Source organism: Xenopus tropicalis, chromosome 3 (genome assembly GCF_000004195.4).
Source record: "Xenopus tropicalis strain Nigerian chromosome 3, UCB_Xtro_10.0, whole genome shotgun sequence".
Classification (NCBI taxonomy): Eukaryota; Metazoa; Chordata; class Amphibia; order Anura; family Pipidae; genus Xenopus; species Xenopus tropicalis.
Genome location: NC_030679.2, coordinates 78590608 through 78610410, shown reverse-complemented (window position 1 = coordinate 78610410; position 19803 = coordinate 78590608). Strand labels below are relative to the sequence as shown.

The 19803-nt window shown below is 39.4% G+C and overlaps 1 protein-coding gene across 7 annotated transcripts in view; it reads left to right on the top strand.

Moving 5' to 3' along the window:
* The window catches only part of magi2 (membrane associated guanylate kinase, WW and PDZ domain containing 2), a 451931-nt gene that overhangs the window by 291207 nt on the left and 140921 nt on the right, over positions 1 to 19803 (top strand). For all 7 annotated transcript variants that reach the window (XM_031897513.1, XM_031897512.1, XM_031897514.1 and 4 more), the window contains 3 exons: positions 5558 to 5773; positions 7449 to 7656; positions 19534 to 19613. In XM_031897513.1, coding sequence (XP_031753373.1) covers positions 5558 to 5773; positions 7449 to 7656; positions 19534 to 19613 — 504 coding nt within the window. The remainder of the gene's footprint in view (positions 1 to 5557; positions 5774 to 7448; positions 7657 to 19533; positions 19614 to 19803) is intronic.

Here is a 19803-nt window from a genome sequence, read left to right as displayed (position 1 = left end):
ACACTGCTGCTCCATTTCTCCAGATGATACTGAAAATTAAATATACCATCAATTGTTTAAATTTTACTGGAAAAGTACACAGTGTGACTGCTTTCATGTTGAGTCACACAAGTAAAACCTATTAATTAAGCAACTTGATTTCTAATTGATAATTACAGCATTGTATTACTGATCGGTTCACTGGTAGTTAAACAGTATTACAGTTTTTCATAAATAACATGATTGCAAAGCATATTTGTCACCATTAAAAAAAGAATTTGCAGGGGCTCTTTATTCCATGCCAGTGTATTCTCAATCTAAAAAAGGGGGGTGGGTTGCAGTTGTCATTATTCATGACATTAATAAAAGCCACGGTTGATAAAAAATTACTCAGCTAAGGTTTTTCCTGTTCCACTCACAGCCAAAGCCCCCAACTGCGCTCACTACTCTGCCTGTTTTTGAGGATTTTCTGGTGCTTCACTTGGAGTAAGAATTTCAGGGGTTAGGTGGCTGGACTGTTACTGATGATAACCAGGAGTGTAATGCATGTATATTATAACCAGTCTATCCAGACCGAAAAATTAATCTGCTGGAGCCAATTTTCAGCAACATGTGAAATTGAGGGGCTTCTGCTCTTTCGCTTTTCCTTTCCATTTCTTTTCATTATACAGTAAGAAATGACAAAACCAAATTATTAAAGTCTTACTTTAGAAAAGGAAAAATCCCCATTGCCAGTAATCAGAATCTGTTATCTTTTCAGTACCAAACTAAATGCAATTTAGAACTTCAGGAAAATGAATATTGGCTCTGGGAGATTTGGAGGTCACTATAGTTGTTTAACGGAAGCAGTCTTCTAGTATTATTACACTTTTACTCTAGCAATACTTTAATCTCACAGGTACGATTTATTCTTCTCATGCAGTTTTGTAGTTAAAAAGGTTACTGACACGCTCCGTTAGTTTATGGGTCTCTGCTGTCTGTGTGTATAATTCATGTTGCAATTCTGCACTGTCATGGCATTGTCATGTGGGATTACGTCATAACAGATGCAAACATCTTATTTGCTGCTATTGCTTACTACTACCTTTTATTATTGGGGGTACCAGTGTATTGCCATGTCTTACCATCACTTATATTAGCTCAACAGAACAGCGACCTCCATCCTACTGCATATTTTAACATTTGGTGCTTAATCTCTGTATTTAAAAGTAATTACAATACTCTGTGTGTACTTTTTCTGCATTGCAATATTGTACAGTGCTGTGCACCCAAGTAGCGCTATACAAATAAAGTTATACATACATACATATACGCAATCTTCAGCTCTGGTGGTGAGAGGCAAAACACTCTGAATTGATTCTCCATTGACTTAAGTGGTAATCGCTTATATGGAATGCTATATAACCTCTCCTCTTTCTGTGCTTCCTCTGATCCTGAGTTACTGGTAAATACCTACAACTCTATTTTATCATCTACAATAAACACCCATGCCGCCTTCAGCCGCAACGCAGTATCGCCCGCAATCCCCGTCCCTGGCTTAACTCTCAGATGCAATTTCTGCGCTCCTGTGCACGATCCGCTAAGCGGATTTGGAGGAAATCTCATGCAAAAGCAGATTTCCTCCACTATAAATTTTGTGTGTCTCAATACTGCCCTATCCCAGGCCAAGCAAGTATACAATAACACACTTATAAATAATAATAATCAAACCCACAGCAATTATTTTCCATACATTATTTTTGCTACTTCATCCTTTATCTAATGAATCAATCGTATCTGAACATACACCCCAGGACTTTGCTGACTTCTTTAAAAGCAAAGTCGATTCTATTCGCAAACAATTTTTCCAACTTTCACATACCGGTAATCTCAGCCTTCCAGAATCTCTTCTTTCCGTATTCAGCTCCTTTAATCTCGTAACAGAGTCTGAAGTTTCTCAGTTTCTCCGTTCCTTTCAGCCTACTACCTGCTCACTGGATCCTATGCCCTCGCTATTCAAACAAGCATGTGTAAAAAAAAGGCTACACTGGACCCGTCTTGCCTATTTAACTACCGTCCCGTCTCTCTCCTACCCCTAGCCTCTAAACTCCTGGAACGTCTTGTCTTTTCTCGTATCACTAACTTCCTCTGCACCCACAATCTGCTGGACCCTATGCAATATGGTTTATGGCCTGCACTCTACAGAGACGGCCTTATGTAGAGTGGCAAATGATCTCCCGACTTCCAAGGCCAAGGGACGCTACTCAGTTCTCATTCTCCTAGACCTTTCCTCTGCTTTTGATACTGTCGACCATTCTATCCTGATGCAAATTCTCTATTCTCTGGGTATCCAGGATCAAGCTGCATCCTGGTTCCTATCTCTCTAACCGCTCCTTCTCTGTTGCTCTTGCTAACAAACCCTCTACCCCAGTTCATCTTAGTGTGGGAGTGCCTCAGGGCTCTGTGCTTGGTCCTTTGCTGTTCTCCCTGTACACTCTCTCTTTAGGAGACCTCATTTCTTCTTTTAAATTTAAAATTAAATATCACTTATTTGCAGATGACATCCCTGCACTAACCTCTGACGTTCAAACCCGGATTGCCAACTGCCTTCTGGCTATCTCCTCCTGGATGAACCAACGCCACCTCAAACTTAACCTAGCTAAAACAGAGCTCATGGTCTTCCCGCCCAAACCTAGCCCTTCTCCTCTTTTCACCATTACTATTGACGGCATGACCATCAACCCTGTAAATTCTGCACGCTGCCTTGGGGTCATCTTTGACCAGTCACTCTCCTTCTCTAACCATATTAATAACACTGCCAAAACATGCCACTTTTTCCTCCGCAATATTGCCAAGATATGCCCCTTCCTTTCACAAGTAACAGCTAAAACACTAATCCATGCCCTTATACTTTCCCGCTTAGATTACTGCAATCTCCTACTAACCTGCCTCCCAGACTCCCACCTCTCTCCCCTGCAATCAATCTTAATCTCTGCTGCCAGGATCCTCCTGCTCTCTCCTAAGAGGGAACCTGTTCAGCCTCACATAAGCTCTCTGGCATGGCTGCCTGTTAAGCAAAGGATAGCTTACAAAATCCTTCTGCTGACATTCAAAGCCCTTCACTCCTCTGCTCCTCACTACATTTCTTCACTGGTCTCCCTGCATGTTCCTTGTGGTCTCCTCCGCTCCTCAGATGCTACCTTCTGGAGCACTAAAACACTATTTTGCCAAGTCCTGCGCTTAAGGCCAAATGCCCATACCTAGTGCACTCTTACCTTCCAATTTGTGCCTTAATGTTACCCAACCACTTAGTCTGTAAGCTCTACGGGGCAGGGACCTCCTTCCTACTGTGTCTCTTACCACATAGCACTTATTCCCTGTGTATTTATATTTATTTATTGTATTTATTATAACACTTGTCCTCCCTGTGTGTAATTCTGTATATTGTAAGATTATACAGCGCTGCGTACTCTTGTGGCGCTTTATAAATAAAATTATACATACATACGTGCTATAACAACCAAAGGAAATGCTGTCTCTTAAAGGAAAACAATGTAGGTCTGTATAATAGCATATTGCATAAGCCTGCTTATATGTCAAATCCTGCTTCATCTAAATCGGGGGTGCCCAGGCTCCTCCCCGCGTACGTATGCTTAGCCAATAAACGCGCCACACTAAAGCATTTCCCGGCTTAGACGCGGTCCACCAGAAATCCACAAGGGATCAATTGGTGGACCGTTACCAACGTTTTAACCACCCCTGATCTAAATAAACCATTTTCATAAAAATATACTTTTTAGTAGTATGTGCTATTGGTTAATCCTAAATAGAAAATTGCCATTTTAAGAATTTAGGGCCACCTCCTGGGATCATAGGATTCACAGTGCACACAAACAAACCAGAGCACACATACATGCTAGGTCACATCAGCCAATGAATGGACAGAGTTCTGCCTTTTGCTTCCCACTACTTCCTGTTACAGTTAGAGCTGCATTATTTCTGGTCATGTGATCTCTGAGGGAGCACAGAGCCCATCACTAAATGTCGGATCAAGGGAAAGGATGTAAAAGGGCAATATTTACTGATACATATATTCCAGTTTGGGGATATTCTTTAATGTGTTACAACATAATATAAACTATTTGTTGGTTAAGTATTCATTCAGGGGGTATAGTTTTCCTTTAAAGAGGTATACAGAATAGATGGCCAATAACAAACAGATATCATATTCAAGCAGCAATTATTTTTACAAAGGAATCACTGAACAATTGTAATATAAATGACAATTTAAAAAATCATGTTACAAAAATCATGTTTTGTACTGTGTTTATAGTTTAAACTGAGTCCAGTCTAATGGAACTTTTAACAGCATTCCAAAGCAGAGCTAAAGCTCTGTCGGTATTGGTTTATGTATTCCTTTAACATTAAATTTTAATACTGAGTGGCAGGGGGCTTCCAGACCTGTGCTTGACTGGATGGCAGCTAGTTTGTCCCTGCAGCTCTCTGCACAGTGCAGGAGTGAAAAGAAAATATTGTTCCTTTTGATTGTGGTAATCCCTACTATTGGCAATTTTACTCTGCAGAAAAAGAAAAAAAAACCATAATATTTCTGTTGTACTTTCCTGGGATAGGTTCCAAACTCACCAGAGACGGTTTTGTTACAAAGCCTTCAGCTTAAGCAGAAGAAGTGCATCTGACAAGCCGTTATTGCCTTCAAATTCACCACTTGATCTCTCGTACCCAGCTAAATGTGTTTTTCATTGAAACCTGAGTGAACTTAGCAGTGGGTGGCTTGGCATCATATGTTCTCACAAGTTGCATTACAATTTTATATATATATATATATAGTATATAACCCTAATTTGGCTAGTATTGAACTAGTGTCCAGCTAGATGGTACAGAGCATGGGCACAAGTGACTCTTAACACACAGGATGGGCCTTCACAAAGGGGAATAATGTACAGAGGTGTTATGTAAACACAGCTCTTCACTGCCAAAAGTATTAATAATGAAATTAGGACGCCTGTCGTTCTTTGCAAATAACTAGAACTTGATTTATTTGTCCAAGACAAAATATATACAGGTTCAATACTCACAGCAATGAGGTATAATAGCAGAATATCAGGTGCAGTTTGTATTACGTATTATTATTATTAACATTTATTTGTAAAGCGCCAACATATCCTGCAGCGCTGTACAATAAGTGGGTTTCATACATTGGACATACAGAGTAACATATAAAGCAATCAATAACCGATACAAGAGGTAAAGAGAGCCCTGCCCAAAAGAGCTTACAATCTACAAAGGCAATCTATAAAGACAGAGTGTTGTAGCACCGCTGTGGAGACTGATGTGGAAAAGTAGACTAGATTTTTTTAAAGAAACCACCTTTTTTTGTAATGAATTTAATATTGTACTATTGATTCTTTGTTTTGTTTTTTGGATGCATGTTGATTATTGTGAACATTAAGGTTGATTTTTTATCATTAACTTTTTCTGATGTATTCTGCTAATGTACTATATAGTTTGCCATCCCTAGGAAACACACATTGCCTCTATTTTTCAGAAAATTAATTATGAATGCAATATTTATCCTCAGAAAATTACTACGGAACTCCAAAGCCTCCTGCTGAACCTGCTCCACTTTTATTAAATGCAACAGACCATATTTTTCCTGGTGGCATTCCAAGAGTTGAGGGAAAACGTAAACGCAATAAGTCTGTAAGCAACATGGAGAAAACAGGGATTGAGCCTCCAGAAGAAGAGGAAGAAGAGAGGCCTGTGGTAAATGGAAATGGTGTTGCAGTGACCCCAGGTCAGTATGAAAAAAAAGAGGGGGCATTGAAATCAATCCTCAAAATAACAATCATTTGTTTTTGCCTTAGAACAGTATGTGTGGCTTAGTATGCTGTATTACTTTAGTGTTTAAGTTAAGTTATTGCTGCTTTTCTACTTGCATATTTGCTGGTACACACTTATCTATTTTCTTTCACTCATGGAATTGTGGCTAATAGTTTATTGGACATGGGAATATCTAAATTCTCAATTATCCCAAATAGAGTACCTCAGACCTGGTCAAACTGATCTCAACACCCAGCAACTCCCAGTAGGGTACATGCATAAGGAAGGCCTTACCACAGTGTATCCCACCACAATTCTGATCTTCCAAATAACTTGGGTGCCAGTGGTTCTTAAAAACAAATGAAACTCTATAGGCTCTGACTGCTCTACTAATCACCCTGATCCTATTACAAATATTTTCTGGCACTTCTACTGGAACCTAACTCTGTCTCAGGCCCTTCAGCATACCAACTTCTCCTCAGCAAGTGTGGACCAAGTACTGAACTGCCAAGGGACATACTCGCCCTCCCAATCCTTTAGCTGCCCATAATCCTCCTGGGGACATACCGGAATAGGTTTGGCAAAACCTTTACCCCCCTACACTACACTCCAAAAGAGTCTGTGGTCTGAAATAATTGTTTTATTAGGACAGTAGTACATGGGATGATTCTTAGGGTTTTGCTGCCTGCTGGTTCAGCTTGGTGGGTATCCAGCATAGTGGTAATTGTCTGGGTGCTGCCAGTGCACTTGTAATCTGACAGTTCTCCTTTGAAAACACTCACTGCCATGTTTCTAAAGGATAATTACTAACCAGTGTATCAGCAGGGTCTAGCCAATTACCAAGTCAAAGGAGGAGCAATTCCACGGAAACTGGAAATTGTCCTGTTTGCCATTACTTTTAATCACTGATATCTAAACATTAGTTTAGACAAAAAAATGAAAGCAGAAAATAAATAAATCTACTTGTCCCTGTTTTTGCATATTCAGGCCAGTACAGTAAATATATTTATTATTAAATTAAAAGTATTATAAAATAAATAAGAATTTCAGCCTATAGTATCATTATACATTATAATTGTACACTTATTAAATTATTATATTATAATTATACAATTATATATTATACATGGGATAATTAGCAGCACTGGCCATGCTTTAATATACAGCCACATTGTTAAAAAATAAAAATGCAGTTTCAGATTGCAGATGCTTTACCAATGTTAGTGCTCACATGCATCTATCAAGAATTCTGGAGTTTTGATCAGGGCTTACCTCTTTCCAAGGCATTCTTGGAGGCTCTGCCCTTACCAACTGCTAAAACATGAGGTTAAATGCAATCATATTGCTAAAAATTCATTAATCATAACCAGTACATGTACTGTCAGAGTAGGAGATCTAAATGGCATATTTATATACATTTATAAATTAAATTGCTTGTTTTTTCACACTAATTGGTGTTATATTATATGGTGTGAGAATACTTTGCAAGCCAAAGCTGACATCAAATAACACTTTAATATGCCCTATTTTAGCCCTGTGACCTTATTTGTGGTTTTGTGACTATTGGTATTCAGGTAATCATGTCTGTCCTGAGAGGTGAAAAACAGAAGGGCAGAAGTGATAAATATGTAGTTTGGTGTCTCTTGTAGAATCAAGTGAACATGAAGATAAGAGTACAGATGCCTCAGGTGAGATCTCTTCCCTGCCTTACACTGCTCCGCTGTACTGCCATTCAGAAGAAAAGGAAGGCACAGACACAATCAAGATCCTAAAGCCTGATGACGCTGATGAGCTGGGGTCTTTGCCTGATAACTGGGAAATGGCATATACAGAAAAAGGAGAAGTCTACTTTATTGAGTAAGTGAAAAATAATTTGTTCAATGTAACTTATGATTAAACTTATAATAAAAATGATCTGCTGATTCAGTATAATCAGTTAATACAGTAGACCCCTTACCCTAAAATGAGTATATTACAGAGGAAGAACTATATTAATCATTACATATTCTGGATAGCTATAAAGCAAAAGACAAAGTACAGGTATATTGAACATTTTCAACTCTACATTGAACACCCTAAAGCTCAGTTAGCCAAGCACCTCTTCTTTGATATTAATTCAATTTTGCATTTGTAGTTCCATCTGACTGGTTTTTGAAATGTCTACATTCTTTCTGTAGGATTATCAGTGATAAAGCAAATCTTTCTAATAGAATTTAATTTTTTTTTTAATGTTCTATTGTTTCTTGCCATATCTCTCTGTTGCTGCATTTACAAGAAAGAGGGCAACACATAAAATTCACAAACCTAAGCCAACCTGTTTGCTAGGATTTCAGTTACTCCTGTTTCTAGATCATCTGGTCACCATTTATCTTATATAAAACGTGAGATTAGCTTTGTATATGCTATTATGTGATCTTCATGTTGATTTCCATAGATACAAACATGAAGCTGTGCCCATGCAAGATATGTATGGCCCCAATATTATATTATTATTTGTGATTGTGTTTGTTAAAAAACTGTAACATGTAATCTTCCATTTTCATCACAGTTTAGCCAGCAAGAATGAATTAAACTTATCTCATTTAATAAACATTTATTGCTTAAGTCTGTGGCTCAGCTGGTACAGTAGGTAATGCACAGCAGTATCACTTCACTGATTTATTACAAGTATGGGTAGTGCTTTATGAGTTGTGTGGCACAAATGATAAATATCCTACATTAGTTCCTCATTTTAGTTGTCACCATGTGTGAAAATTTATTACAGACATTGTAAATTAAAGAAAAAAATGTCTTGTTTACAGATGCATATTTCATGGGCAACGGGACTTATTTTTGAGATTTTGATCTGGCTCTAGACTATTCCAGTTTAGGTTTATATTTTGAGCCAAGGATGTGTGACATATGATAATACCTGTGCATGTCTGTATATTACTCCATTGGTTCAAAGGTTGAGTTGAGAATATATAGGGTTTCATGTTTGAGGCACACCAAAATAGCAAGTGATTGTGCTTTGCGTAAACTTGCAATAGTTAAACATGTCAATGCCCATTGTTTGTGTGAGCAAGCAGCATGCTATTAACCCTTTTCAGTGCTGTAGTACAGACAGTATTAGTTACAATACACCTTGGTACGGCTAAATCAAAGGTGTGTTGAGAATGTGGGCTTTTAAGTTATGTTAATGCCCTAATGAACTGGCTAACAACCCTAAAATCCACCTTAGTATGATATCATCATTTTATAACAAATCAACCCCCAAACATTGGTTATGTTGGATGTTTGGTTTACTGTGTAAAAATAACATGGTACAATTTTAAATATCTATGTAAACTACTGTAAAAGGGACTTTGCACTGTTTGGCCAACTGAAATTACAAATTATCACTTCATGTATGGAATTAAAGTGATGCAGTTTCTAGGTGGTAAATCATATATACACATTTAGGGGCCTATTTACTAAATTGTGGATTATACTAATTGAACAAAAACTCTAAAAATTTGGGATTTATTAAGTGAAAAAACACAAAAAAAATAACAAAACTTTGCCATCAAGTCAGTGGGAGCTGACTTTGGCAAATTCTCCCACATATTATATTTTCCTGGAATTTATGCCATTTTTATGCCACCCCCTGGAAAAAGCAAAATCAGGCTTCTACTGTATCTTATATGAAACATCAGCTCAGCATTGTACATGTTATGACAGTAACATTTGTATGCAAACGATACTCATTGAGTAAAGGTGGCCATACACAGGCAGATTTCAGCTGCCGATTCTGGTCCTTCAGACCATTGCAGTAGCTTATCTGCCCGGTTATGGGCATCCTCGACGGGCCTGCCCGACTGCAATCTGGCCTAAAATTGACTAGATGTCAATTGGGCAGGTTTGATTTTTCGTTTTATCAGGTAACTCATCGGCTCGTTGATGCGCCCCTCGTCTGACTGTTCCCAATGCCCGCCGGTGTGTTTCTATCATTTCGCCCTCGGGCCAATTAGCCTACAATCGCCAATCGCCTTTTATATGGTCATATTGACAGAAGATCTGCTCATTTGGCAACCTCACCAAACAAGCAAATCTTCCTTTAACATTTCTAAAGAGCTAGCAATCTAACAAGTATATGAAGGCATTTATGAAATTATCTGACCTTTGTGTTTGTGGTAAAGAAAAGATTGAAAATACAGTTACACAGTTGTAAACTGTTTATATTATTTAATGCACAGATGTGACTGGCATTGCTTGATAATACATTAGAGAATAAGATGGATTATAGCTCTTGTAACTATTTGTAAATCATGGTACTGTTCTTTGCTATTGAATTTTTTGGCTCCATTATTATCAATCCATTTTTTTGTACTGTGCACTTTACTGATCCAGTTATCTCCTACTTTACAAATGTTAGAAGCAGATTAAAAACATTTGGACAACCAGCCACTTTTGTGATTCATCCACTGGTTAATGCCAGTAGGTACATTAGAAAATGCCTCATCATTGTCCCTATAATGGCATTTGCTTTTTGTCACTTGTTATATGTATTTTTCAAACTAACTGCAAGGTGTTTGACAGATATGCTCTTTATGTCTTCTAAGAAATAAATACCAAAAAGAGGGTTCCATCCAATATAAAACAATACATTATCTATAATCTATCAGCCATAAAGATTTGTTGATTGATTTTTCATACACAGCATACTTTGTTTTAAATATAAACATGCATACTTAAACTCCTTTGTAGATAACTTGCAGAGAAAATGTATTTAGAAGATACATATATTAAAAGAATAGACTAATGTGATAATATGCATTTTTCACATTTCATCTTCAAAGTGTTTAGTGTGCATGCCAGCTTGTTAGAAAAACTGGTGGTTATCTCCACCCTTAAAGGAGAACTATACCCCTGGGAGCTTAACTATCACTGCCTAGGCCCACTCACCTCTCCCTTATCGTATAGTTCCTAACCTTATCTAGATTGTAAGCTCTATGGGGCAGGGACCTCCATCCTCTTGTGTCTTTGACTTTTATCGTATTGCAACTGTATCTTTTATTTATTTGTGTTTATTGTAATACTTTGTATTTATCTATTATCTTAATACCCCCTGTTTGTATTAATGTATTCTACTGTACAGCAGTGCGTACATAAGTAGCGCTTTATAAACAGATATACATACATACATACATACCTTATCACATAGTTCGCTAACCTCCTAGCTAAAACTGCAGAGTAGCGCAGCAGTCTTCAGTTGGTAAGAAGATGAAAGTGAAGTGAAAAGGAGGTGCAACTGTTTTGATGTCTTCGTCTCCCTACTGTATGTACCATGTACACACAGACAAGCAGCATTAGCAGTTAAAACATTTAGTTTGGACAGATTGTCTTAAAGAATACTTTACATTATCAATGGCAACAGGATCATAACAAGAACATTTCAGGTGGAATGCTGTTTATGTTCCTGTTTTCTTTGAAAGGCATTTTTAAGCATACTAAGGTGCTGTCATCTTTGGAAGATTTTGAGTTTGGGACAGGTGAACTATCCCAGGACATGCACCTGTAATCTAATACTTTTAAAAAAGGTAAATATTGCAGTTTTGCTGGTATTGCCTTGGACAGTCTGTGAAAATTGACCCCCAAGGTAATTACTTATTCAAAAAACGTATGAATTACCGAAGGGGTTCTGAATGTACCTCAAATGCACAGTGTGACCCTGACAAAGGCTGCAACTTAAGTTCTCCAGATCTTCTCCCCATAACCATTCACCTCCCTCCCTACATGCTACCCAGTCTCTTCTTGGCTCTTTCTCCCCAGTGACTGAAGAGGAAGTCTCAAAACTTTTGGCTTCCTCTCACCTTACTACCTGCCCACTTGATTCCATTCCTACCAAACTTTTACGCAATGCCAACCCCTGTCTTATCAAAGCCTTAACTCATCTATTCAATCTCTCACTCTCTACTGGAATCTTTCCCTCCCAACTGAAACATGCACTTGTAACCCCTATTCTGAAAAAACCCTCCCTTGATCCCTCCAATCCAACTAACCTATCTCTCTGCAACCATTCATCTCCAAACTACTTGAGCGCCTAGTTTACAACCGACTGACACTATTCCTCTCTGACAACAGCCTCCTGGATCCCCAACAATCTGGTTTTAGACAACAACACTCCCCCGAAACTGCTCTAACCCGACTAATAAATGATCTTATATCGGCTAAAGCCAAAAAACACTACTCGCTACTAATACTTCTCGATCTTTCTGCAGCTTTTGACACTGTGGATCACCCTCTTCTCCTCCAGTCTCTCTGCTCTCTTGGCCTTCGTGACACTGCCTTATCCTGGTTTTCATCTTATCTCTCAGATCGATCCTTCAGTGTCTCTTACAATGGAGCATCGTCTTCTCCCTTGCCTCTTTCTGTCAGGGTTCCTCAAGGCTCTGTCCTGGGCCCCTTACTATTTTCTCTCTATACCTCCTCACTTGGCAAATTAATCAATTCTTTTGGTTTTCAGTTCCACCTCTATGCTGATGATACTCAGATCTATCTTTCCTCTCCTAATCTCAACCCAGAGCTTCTAACTTTTGTCTCTTCCTGCCTGGCCGCTATCTCCACTTAGACTGAATTGGTTCTCTTTCCCCCATCCAATGCCCACATTGTTCCTGAGGTATCTATAAAGGTTAACAATTCCACCATCACCCCATCTTCCCAGGCCCGGTGCCTTGGGGTTATCCTTGATTCTGCCCTGTCCTTCACTCCTCATATACAATCACTTACTAAATCATGTCACTTTCACCTAAGAAATATTCCAAAATACGATCATTTATCACCCAAGATGCTGCCAAAATTCTTATTCACTCTCTTATAATATCTCGCCTGGACTACTGTAACTCCCTATTAATTGGCCTTCCCCTCCAAAGACTGTCCCCTCTCCAGTCCATAATGAATACTGCTGCCAGGCTCATACACCTCTCCAACCGCTCCTCCTCTGCCATGCCACTCTGCCAATCCCTGCACTGGCTTCCCCTACCATTCAGGATAAAATTCAAACTAATGACTTTCATGGGAATTCGCGTGAATTCGCTCCCACGAACTATCACACTTTCTCCCAATCTCTCTGCCTTCAATCTCTAAAAACGCATTTATTTAGAGAAGCTAAATATTGTTTAAAATAACCTCCGTATGCTGCTAAAAGCAATACCCTGTGCCACACCTCTCATGCCCATTCCCACACCTTGTGTCTCAACCCTTTCTCCTTGTAGATTGTAAGCTCTTTTGGGCAGGGCTCTCTTCACCTCTTGTATCGGTTATTGATTGTTTTATATCTTACTCTGTAATCCCCAATGTATGAAACCCACTTATTGTACAGCGCTGCGGAATATGTTGGCGCTTTGTAAATAAATGTTAATAATAAACAAATTGTGAATAAAAACTGACTGCAATGATGTGGAAATGCCAACTTCTAATATTTTATTCAGAATAGAACATAAATCACGGAACAAAAGTTTAAACTGAGAAAATGTACCATTTTAAGGGAAAAATATGTTGATTCAGAATTTCATGGTGTCAACAAATCCCAAAAAAGTTGGGACAAGTAGCAATAAGAGGCTGGAAAAAGTACATTTGAGCATAATGAAGAGCTGGAAGACCAAATAACACTAATTAGGTCAATTGGCAACATGATTGGGTATAAAAAGAGCTTCTCAGAGTGGCAGTGTCTCTCAGAAGCCAAGATGGGTAGAGGATCACCAATTCCCACAATGTTGCGCAGAAAGATAGTGGAGCAATATCAGAAAGGTGTTACCCAGCGAAAAATTGCAAAGATTTGGCATCTATCGTCATCAACTGTGCATAACATAATCTGAAGATTCAGAGAATCTGGAACAATCTCTGTGCGTAAAGGTCAAGGCCGTAAAACCATACTGGATGCCCGTGATCTCCGGGCCCTTAAACGACACTGCACCACATACAGGAATGCTACTGTAAAGGAAATCACAGAATGGGCTCAGGAATACTTCCAGAAACCATTGTCAGTGAACACAATCCACCGTGCCATCCGCTGTTGCCAGCTGAAACTCTACAGTGCAAAGAAGAAGCCATTTCTAAGCAAGATCCACAAGCTCAGGCGTTTTCACTGGGCCAGGGATCATTTAAAATGGAGTGTGGCAAAATGGAAGACTGTTCTGTGGTCAGACGAGTCACGATTCGAAATTCTTTTTGGAAATCTGGGACGCCATGTCATCCGGACCAAAGAGGACAAGGACAGCCCAAGTTGTTATCAACGCTCAGTTCAGAAGCCTGCATCTCTGATGGTATGGGGTTGCATGAGTGCGTGTGGCATGGGCAGCTTGCATGTCTGGTACATTTTCTCAGTTTAAACTTTTGTTCCGTGATTTAGTTACATAGTTACATAGTTACATAGGGTTGAAAAAAGACCATTGTCCATCAAGTTCAACCCACCCGAGTAAACCAGCACACAACCTATACTAACCAATCTATACACTCACATACATAAACTATATATATACAACCAGTAATACTAACTGTAGATATTAGTATCACAATAGCCTTGGATAATATGCTTGTTCAAAAACTCATCCAGGCCCCTCTTAAAGGCATTAACAGAGTCTGCCATTACCACATCACTAGGAAGGGCATTCCACGACCTCACTGTCCTCACCGTGAAAAACCACCTACATTTATGTTCTGTTCTGAATAAAATATTAGAAGTTGGCACCTCCACATCATTGCATTCAGTTTTTATTCACAATTTGTTTAGTGTCCCAACTTTTTTGGAATCCGGTTTGTATTTCCTCATAAATTCAGTTACCACAACTTAGTTGCAGATATGTACCTATTGTTCTACCAATCAGCTATTGTTCAATGTCAGTCTTTTTCTTGCCACTTGTATGTATTTATGTATGTATACCTTTATTTATAAAGCACCATAAGGGTACGCAGCGCTGTACAATCTTACAATATACAAAATTACACACATATATATAGACCAATGAAGAAATGTAGTGAGGAGCAGAGGAGTGAAGGGCTTTGAATTGTAGGGGATCAGAGAACCCTGTCCCCTATTTCTCAGTCTGTGACATCATCCAGCCTAGCTACAGACTGGGGAGGGACCCGATTGGCTGGATGCAGCAGTGCACCTCTGGGGGAGGTGTGCTTAAGGGTTTGGAGCCAAAAAATCTAGGGGCGGGCCTAGCAGTTGATAAAGGGAGCACTTGCTGTTGTTTGCCAGTGTTGAAAGAGAGATCCAGAGTAAGCAGCCAGTACAAAGTGTTGTGCCTTCAGATTGAAAGGATAAGAGTCTGCTGGGCTGCCAGGGAGTACAAAGTCCTCTGTGGAATCTCTGTGTGTGTCCCCTGGTGAGAACAGGTATTGTTCGTTTGCCTGCTACATGGGAGGAGCCATCTTTCCATAGGGGAAGGTACTCTGGGGCAGGTAGCGCTACCTGGGGGGACTTAAGAGCTCTTGGGGAAGGGACTGAACTGACAAAAACGGTTGTGGTTTATCCGGATCCAAGTGGGGACTGGGTACCTATAGAGACTGACTGTGCCAGCAGTGGATGGACTGCACAGGTTCCTCAGAGCAGGATAATCAGTTATCCATAAAGTTGTTTTACTTCCATTTTCAACAGTTATATAAAGTTTGATATTGCTGCAAAACTGTGTGTGATTATTCCTAGTGGAAAGTCCCTTGAGGTGTGTTCCTCAGTGTCCACTAGGTGGAGGCACTGCACTAAATCCCAGTTCCCAGTATCTTTAAAGTCCAAGAGAATAAATTCTCCTGTTACAGCCCAAAATAAGTGAGTGTGCCAAGAAAGGGTTACAGAATGTTAGCAGAAGGATTTTGTAAGTTATCCTTTGCTTAACAGGCAGCCACGCTAGAGAGCTTAAGTGAGGCTGAACAGGTTCCCTTTTAGGAGAGAGCAGGAGGATCCTGGCAGCAGAGTTTAAGATTGATTGCAGGGGAGAGAGGTGGGAGTCTGGGAGGCCGGTTAGTAGGAGACTGCAGTAATCTAATCGGGAAAGGATAAGGGCATGGATTAGTGTTTTAGCTGTTACTTGTGAAAGAAAAAGCGGCAGGTTTTGGCAGTGTTATTAATATGGTTAGAGAAGGAGAGGGACTGGTCAAAGATGACCCTAAGGCAGCATGCTGAATTAACAGGGTTAATGGACATGCCGTCAATAGTAATGGTGAAAAGAGGAGAAGGGCTAGGTTTGGGCGGGAAGACCATGAGCTCTGTTTTAGCTAGGTTAAGTTTGAGGTGGTGTTGGTTCATCCAGGAGGAGATAGCCAGGAGGCAGTTAGCAATCTGGGTTTCAACATCAGTGGTTAGTGCAGGGGTGTCTAAATATATCTGGATGTCATCTGCATATAAGTGATATTTAATTTTAAATTTAAAGAGAGAGATGGTGACGGTAGTTTGATAGGCAGGATGGGTCCAGTGTAACCTTTTTAAGAATGGGTTTGACACATGCTTGTTTGAATAGAGAGGGAAAAGTACCAGAAGAGGAATTGAATATGTGGGTAAGAGCTGGAGTAAGGGCAGGGGCACACTGTTTTAGTAGCGATGAGGGCATAGGATCCAGTGAGCAGGTAGTAGGCGGAGAGGAACGGAGAAGCTGAGAAACTTTAGACTCTGTTACGAGATCAAAGGAGCTGAATACGGAAAGAGGAGATTCTGGAAGGCTGAGATTACCTTTATGTGAAGGTTGGGAAAATTGTTTGCGGATGGAATCAGATACGATTGATTCATTAGGTGAAAGATGAAGTAGTGCGTTAAATATGGAAAATAATCGCCGTGGGTTTGATTTATTATTATATATGTCTGTTATAGTGTACTTGCTTGGCCTGGGATAGGGCAGTATTGAGACACACCAAAAGTAATTTATAATGGAGGAAATCCGCTTTTGCACTAGATTTCCTCCAAATGCGCTCAGCAGATCGTGCACAGGAGCACAGAAATGGCGTCTGAGGGTTAAGCCAGGGATGGGGATTACAGGCACGACTGCGTTGCGGCTGCAGGGGAGCATGGGTGTCTATTGCGGATTCTTAAATAGAGTTGTAGGTATTTACCAGTAACTCAGGATCAGAGGAAGCACAGAAGGAGGAGAGGTTAGAACTAAGAGAGTTAGAGAGAGCAGTTATATCAGATCTAGGAAATGACCATCCTTATGGGTAGCTGTATTAGTCCACTGCTGGAGATTAAAGGAGGTGGTTAGATGGAGAAATCGAGGACTGAGAGGGGTTATCTATGTGGCAATTGAAATCTCCCAAAATAATTGCAGGGGTATCAGAGCATAGAAAAAAAGAGAGCCAGGATTCAAAATGTTTTTCTGTTTGAGAACACTACACATAGTAACATAGTAAAGGTATGAACTGTTGGCAAATGTTGGATGTGTTTCAGTGTAGTCAAATATTTAAATATGGTTTTCCTTTGACCTTGGTATTAATGTTATATGTATCAGCGGTTCTCAACCTGTGGGTCGGGACCCCTTTGGGGGTCAAACGACCCTTTCACAGGGGTCGCCTAGGACCATCGGAAAACATATTTTATGGTTGGGGGTCACCACAACATAAGGAACTGTATTAAAGGGTTGCGGCATTAGGAAGGTTGAGAACCACTGTTCTATATGGACACAAATGACACGGCTTACACTTATATTTTGTTTATGTTCACTGAAAAAATGCGTTCTGGGGTTTTGTCTATATTGTAGTTGTAACATCTGGTTTCTATCATACTCTATTTCTTCAAAATTATCTTCCGCTTTTATGGATTCTTGATTGTAAATTAAATTAGTTATGGTAAGATGAATATGCACTCATTCCGACTATTCATATTTATGTTACCATCACTATGGTATCCCTTTAAATAATGGAGGTTGCTCAAAGTATGTCGACAGTTATTATTATTTGAAAAACTACTGTTGGCTCAGCATTGAGGAAATTAATTGTAATAAGGTAAAATTGTGAGTAAACTTGATGGTACCGTGGATCTTCTTTTGTTTGCCTACAGAACTGTGCTTTCAGTTATCAATGTCCAGTCTACAACTTTTACCATTTCTCATTAGCCTTTCCTTAGAGTTATCGGAAACAGAGTTTCACCTGTCCAGAGTTACCATGTAGATGGGTAATATGAAATAGTTCATCCTCTGAATTTCACTGGTCAGTTATGAAGTATTTCAGATTTGGCAACCCTTAACTGATATGACCTTCCATGCTAGCCAGAGTCACAGAAATATCTCAATTACTGTCTGTCTTTTCTATGCTATAATGACACCTTCAGAATAGTTGTACAGGTTTGGGACCTGTTATCCAGAATGCTCAGGATCTGCGGTTTTTCCAGTCTTTGTATAATTTGGATCTCCATACCTTAAGTCTGCTAAAAATATCATTTAAACATTCCAAGTTAAGTAGAAGGTACCCAGTTTATTTTTACGTCAAGAGGATCTTAGAGTTAGAAGTGATCTCTACAACAAGAAGGCTGCACTGGATACAAAAGGTGTTTACAAGCTGTGCCAAGGGGGTCTTATTTAATATTGACTCTACTGAGTCAGTGTCCAAACTTTTGCACGTGCAATAATTATTATTTTCTCTGTTCCTATATTTTAAAGTTTGTGACAAGTAACTCTGCATTAACATTTGCAGATATACTGTATTATTTTCATGATTTATGCTGTAGTAGTTTACTACAGCATGAATCAAGAATCAAGGGGCAAGAGGTGTTTAAACTTTTCAACCTCCCCCATGACTGATTGAGTCAAATTAAGGTGAACTACTATTTTAATTGGTTTCTGATAAATGTGTGTGTTTGTGTGACTGTTGGCAAAATAAGTAATTATGCTCCTTAGTTTATGTTTCACAAGTCTTTAGAGTGTATAGCCCCAGGTATGGTCTCGCTAAGTGAACATGGCTGAGGCAGAGAGGGGGGGGGGGGGGGTATGGAGGTACAGGCTGGCCAGAGTGGAAGCATTGCCAGTGTTGTCTGTATTTTGAAATGTAAAGTTCTGGGTAGTTTTATGCTATATATCACAATTTACTACTTAGTAAATTACATATTAATTATATATTTGTATAAAATGTAAGCCTTTTTTTAATTTGAATAATTTATAAAGGGGGGTAAACTAGCCTCCAGGGTTACATGACATGGCACTTGCCTAGTTGTCATTATTTATATGTTTTTTTGAGAGGACAGATGAATAATCTTGCTACCACAGTGACAAACCTTGGTGTCATTTCAAACAAACTACAGGAGGAACAATTTGATTTTACAAGGATGGTGATGATCCCTTCTAAAGCTTTGAACTATTATTAACAAATAAAGAGCACATGTAATGCAGTAAAACATGTGTACGATTCCTTTCTACAATACAAGTGCAGAGCTCTTTGGAAACCCTAGACTGAACGAAGATCTGGGTATTTCTAATAAATTCCTTTTGCTTTGGATGAGTGCTGAATATCCAATGAGGCTCCCTTGGCAGGCGGGCTGGTTGATTATAATAAAAATAGCTGCTGTGAGCACAGTGATTTGAGGATGCCAAATTTACAGCTGCCTTGCACAATTACTCGTCTAACTCCTTCAGGAGTAATTAGAGCTAGTGAGCAAATTAAGTGTATCGGTTGCAGTTTTGCTGGAATAACCCCCTATTCTTCTTGCAGTCTCTATTCTTTTTTATTTTCCCCCCTTTAAAGAAATAAATGTGATTCATTTCAGTATGCCCTTCTCAAAGTGGTCTCCTTTCTTTTCAGCCACAACACAAAGACAACGTCATGGCTGGATCCACGGTTAGCAAAAAAAGCAAAGCCTCCAGAAGAGTGCAAAGAGAATGGTAAGTTGTTACGGTTTGTCTGAAAAGAATTCCTGTAACGTCTTCGGTACTGGTCAAGTTAAAGCCTCCCCAGTTTGCCTGGAGGAATTTGTTTAAACATGTTAATTAGCTACATAGAAAGAAGGCGTTTTGGTTGAAAACAGTTCGCTCTTTGCAACAGGCAGTTCATCTCCCTTTTCATTTTTCCATG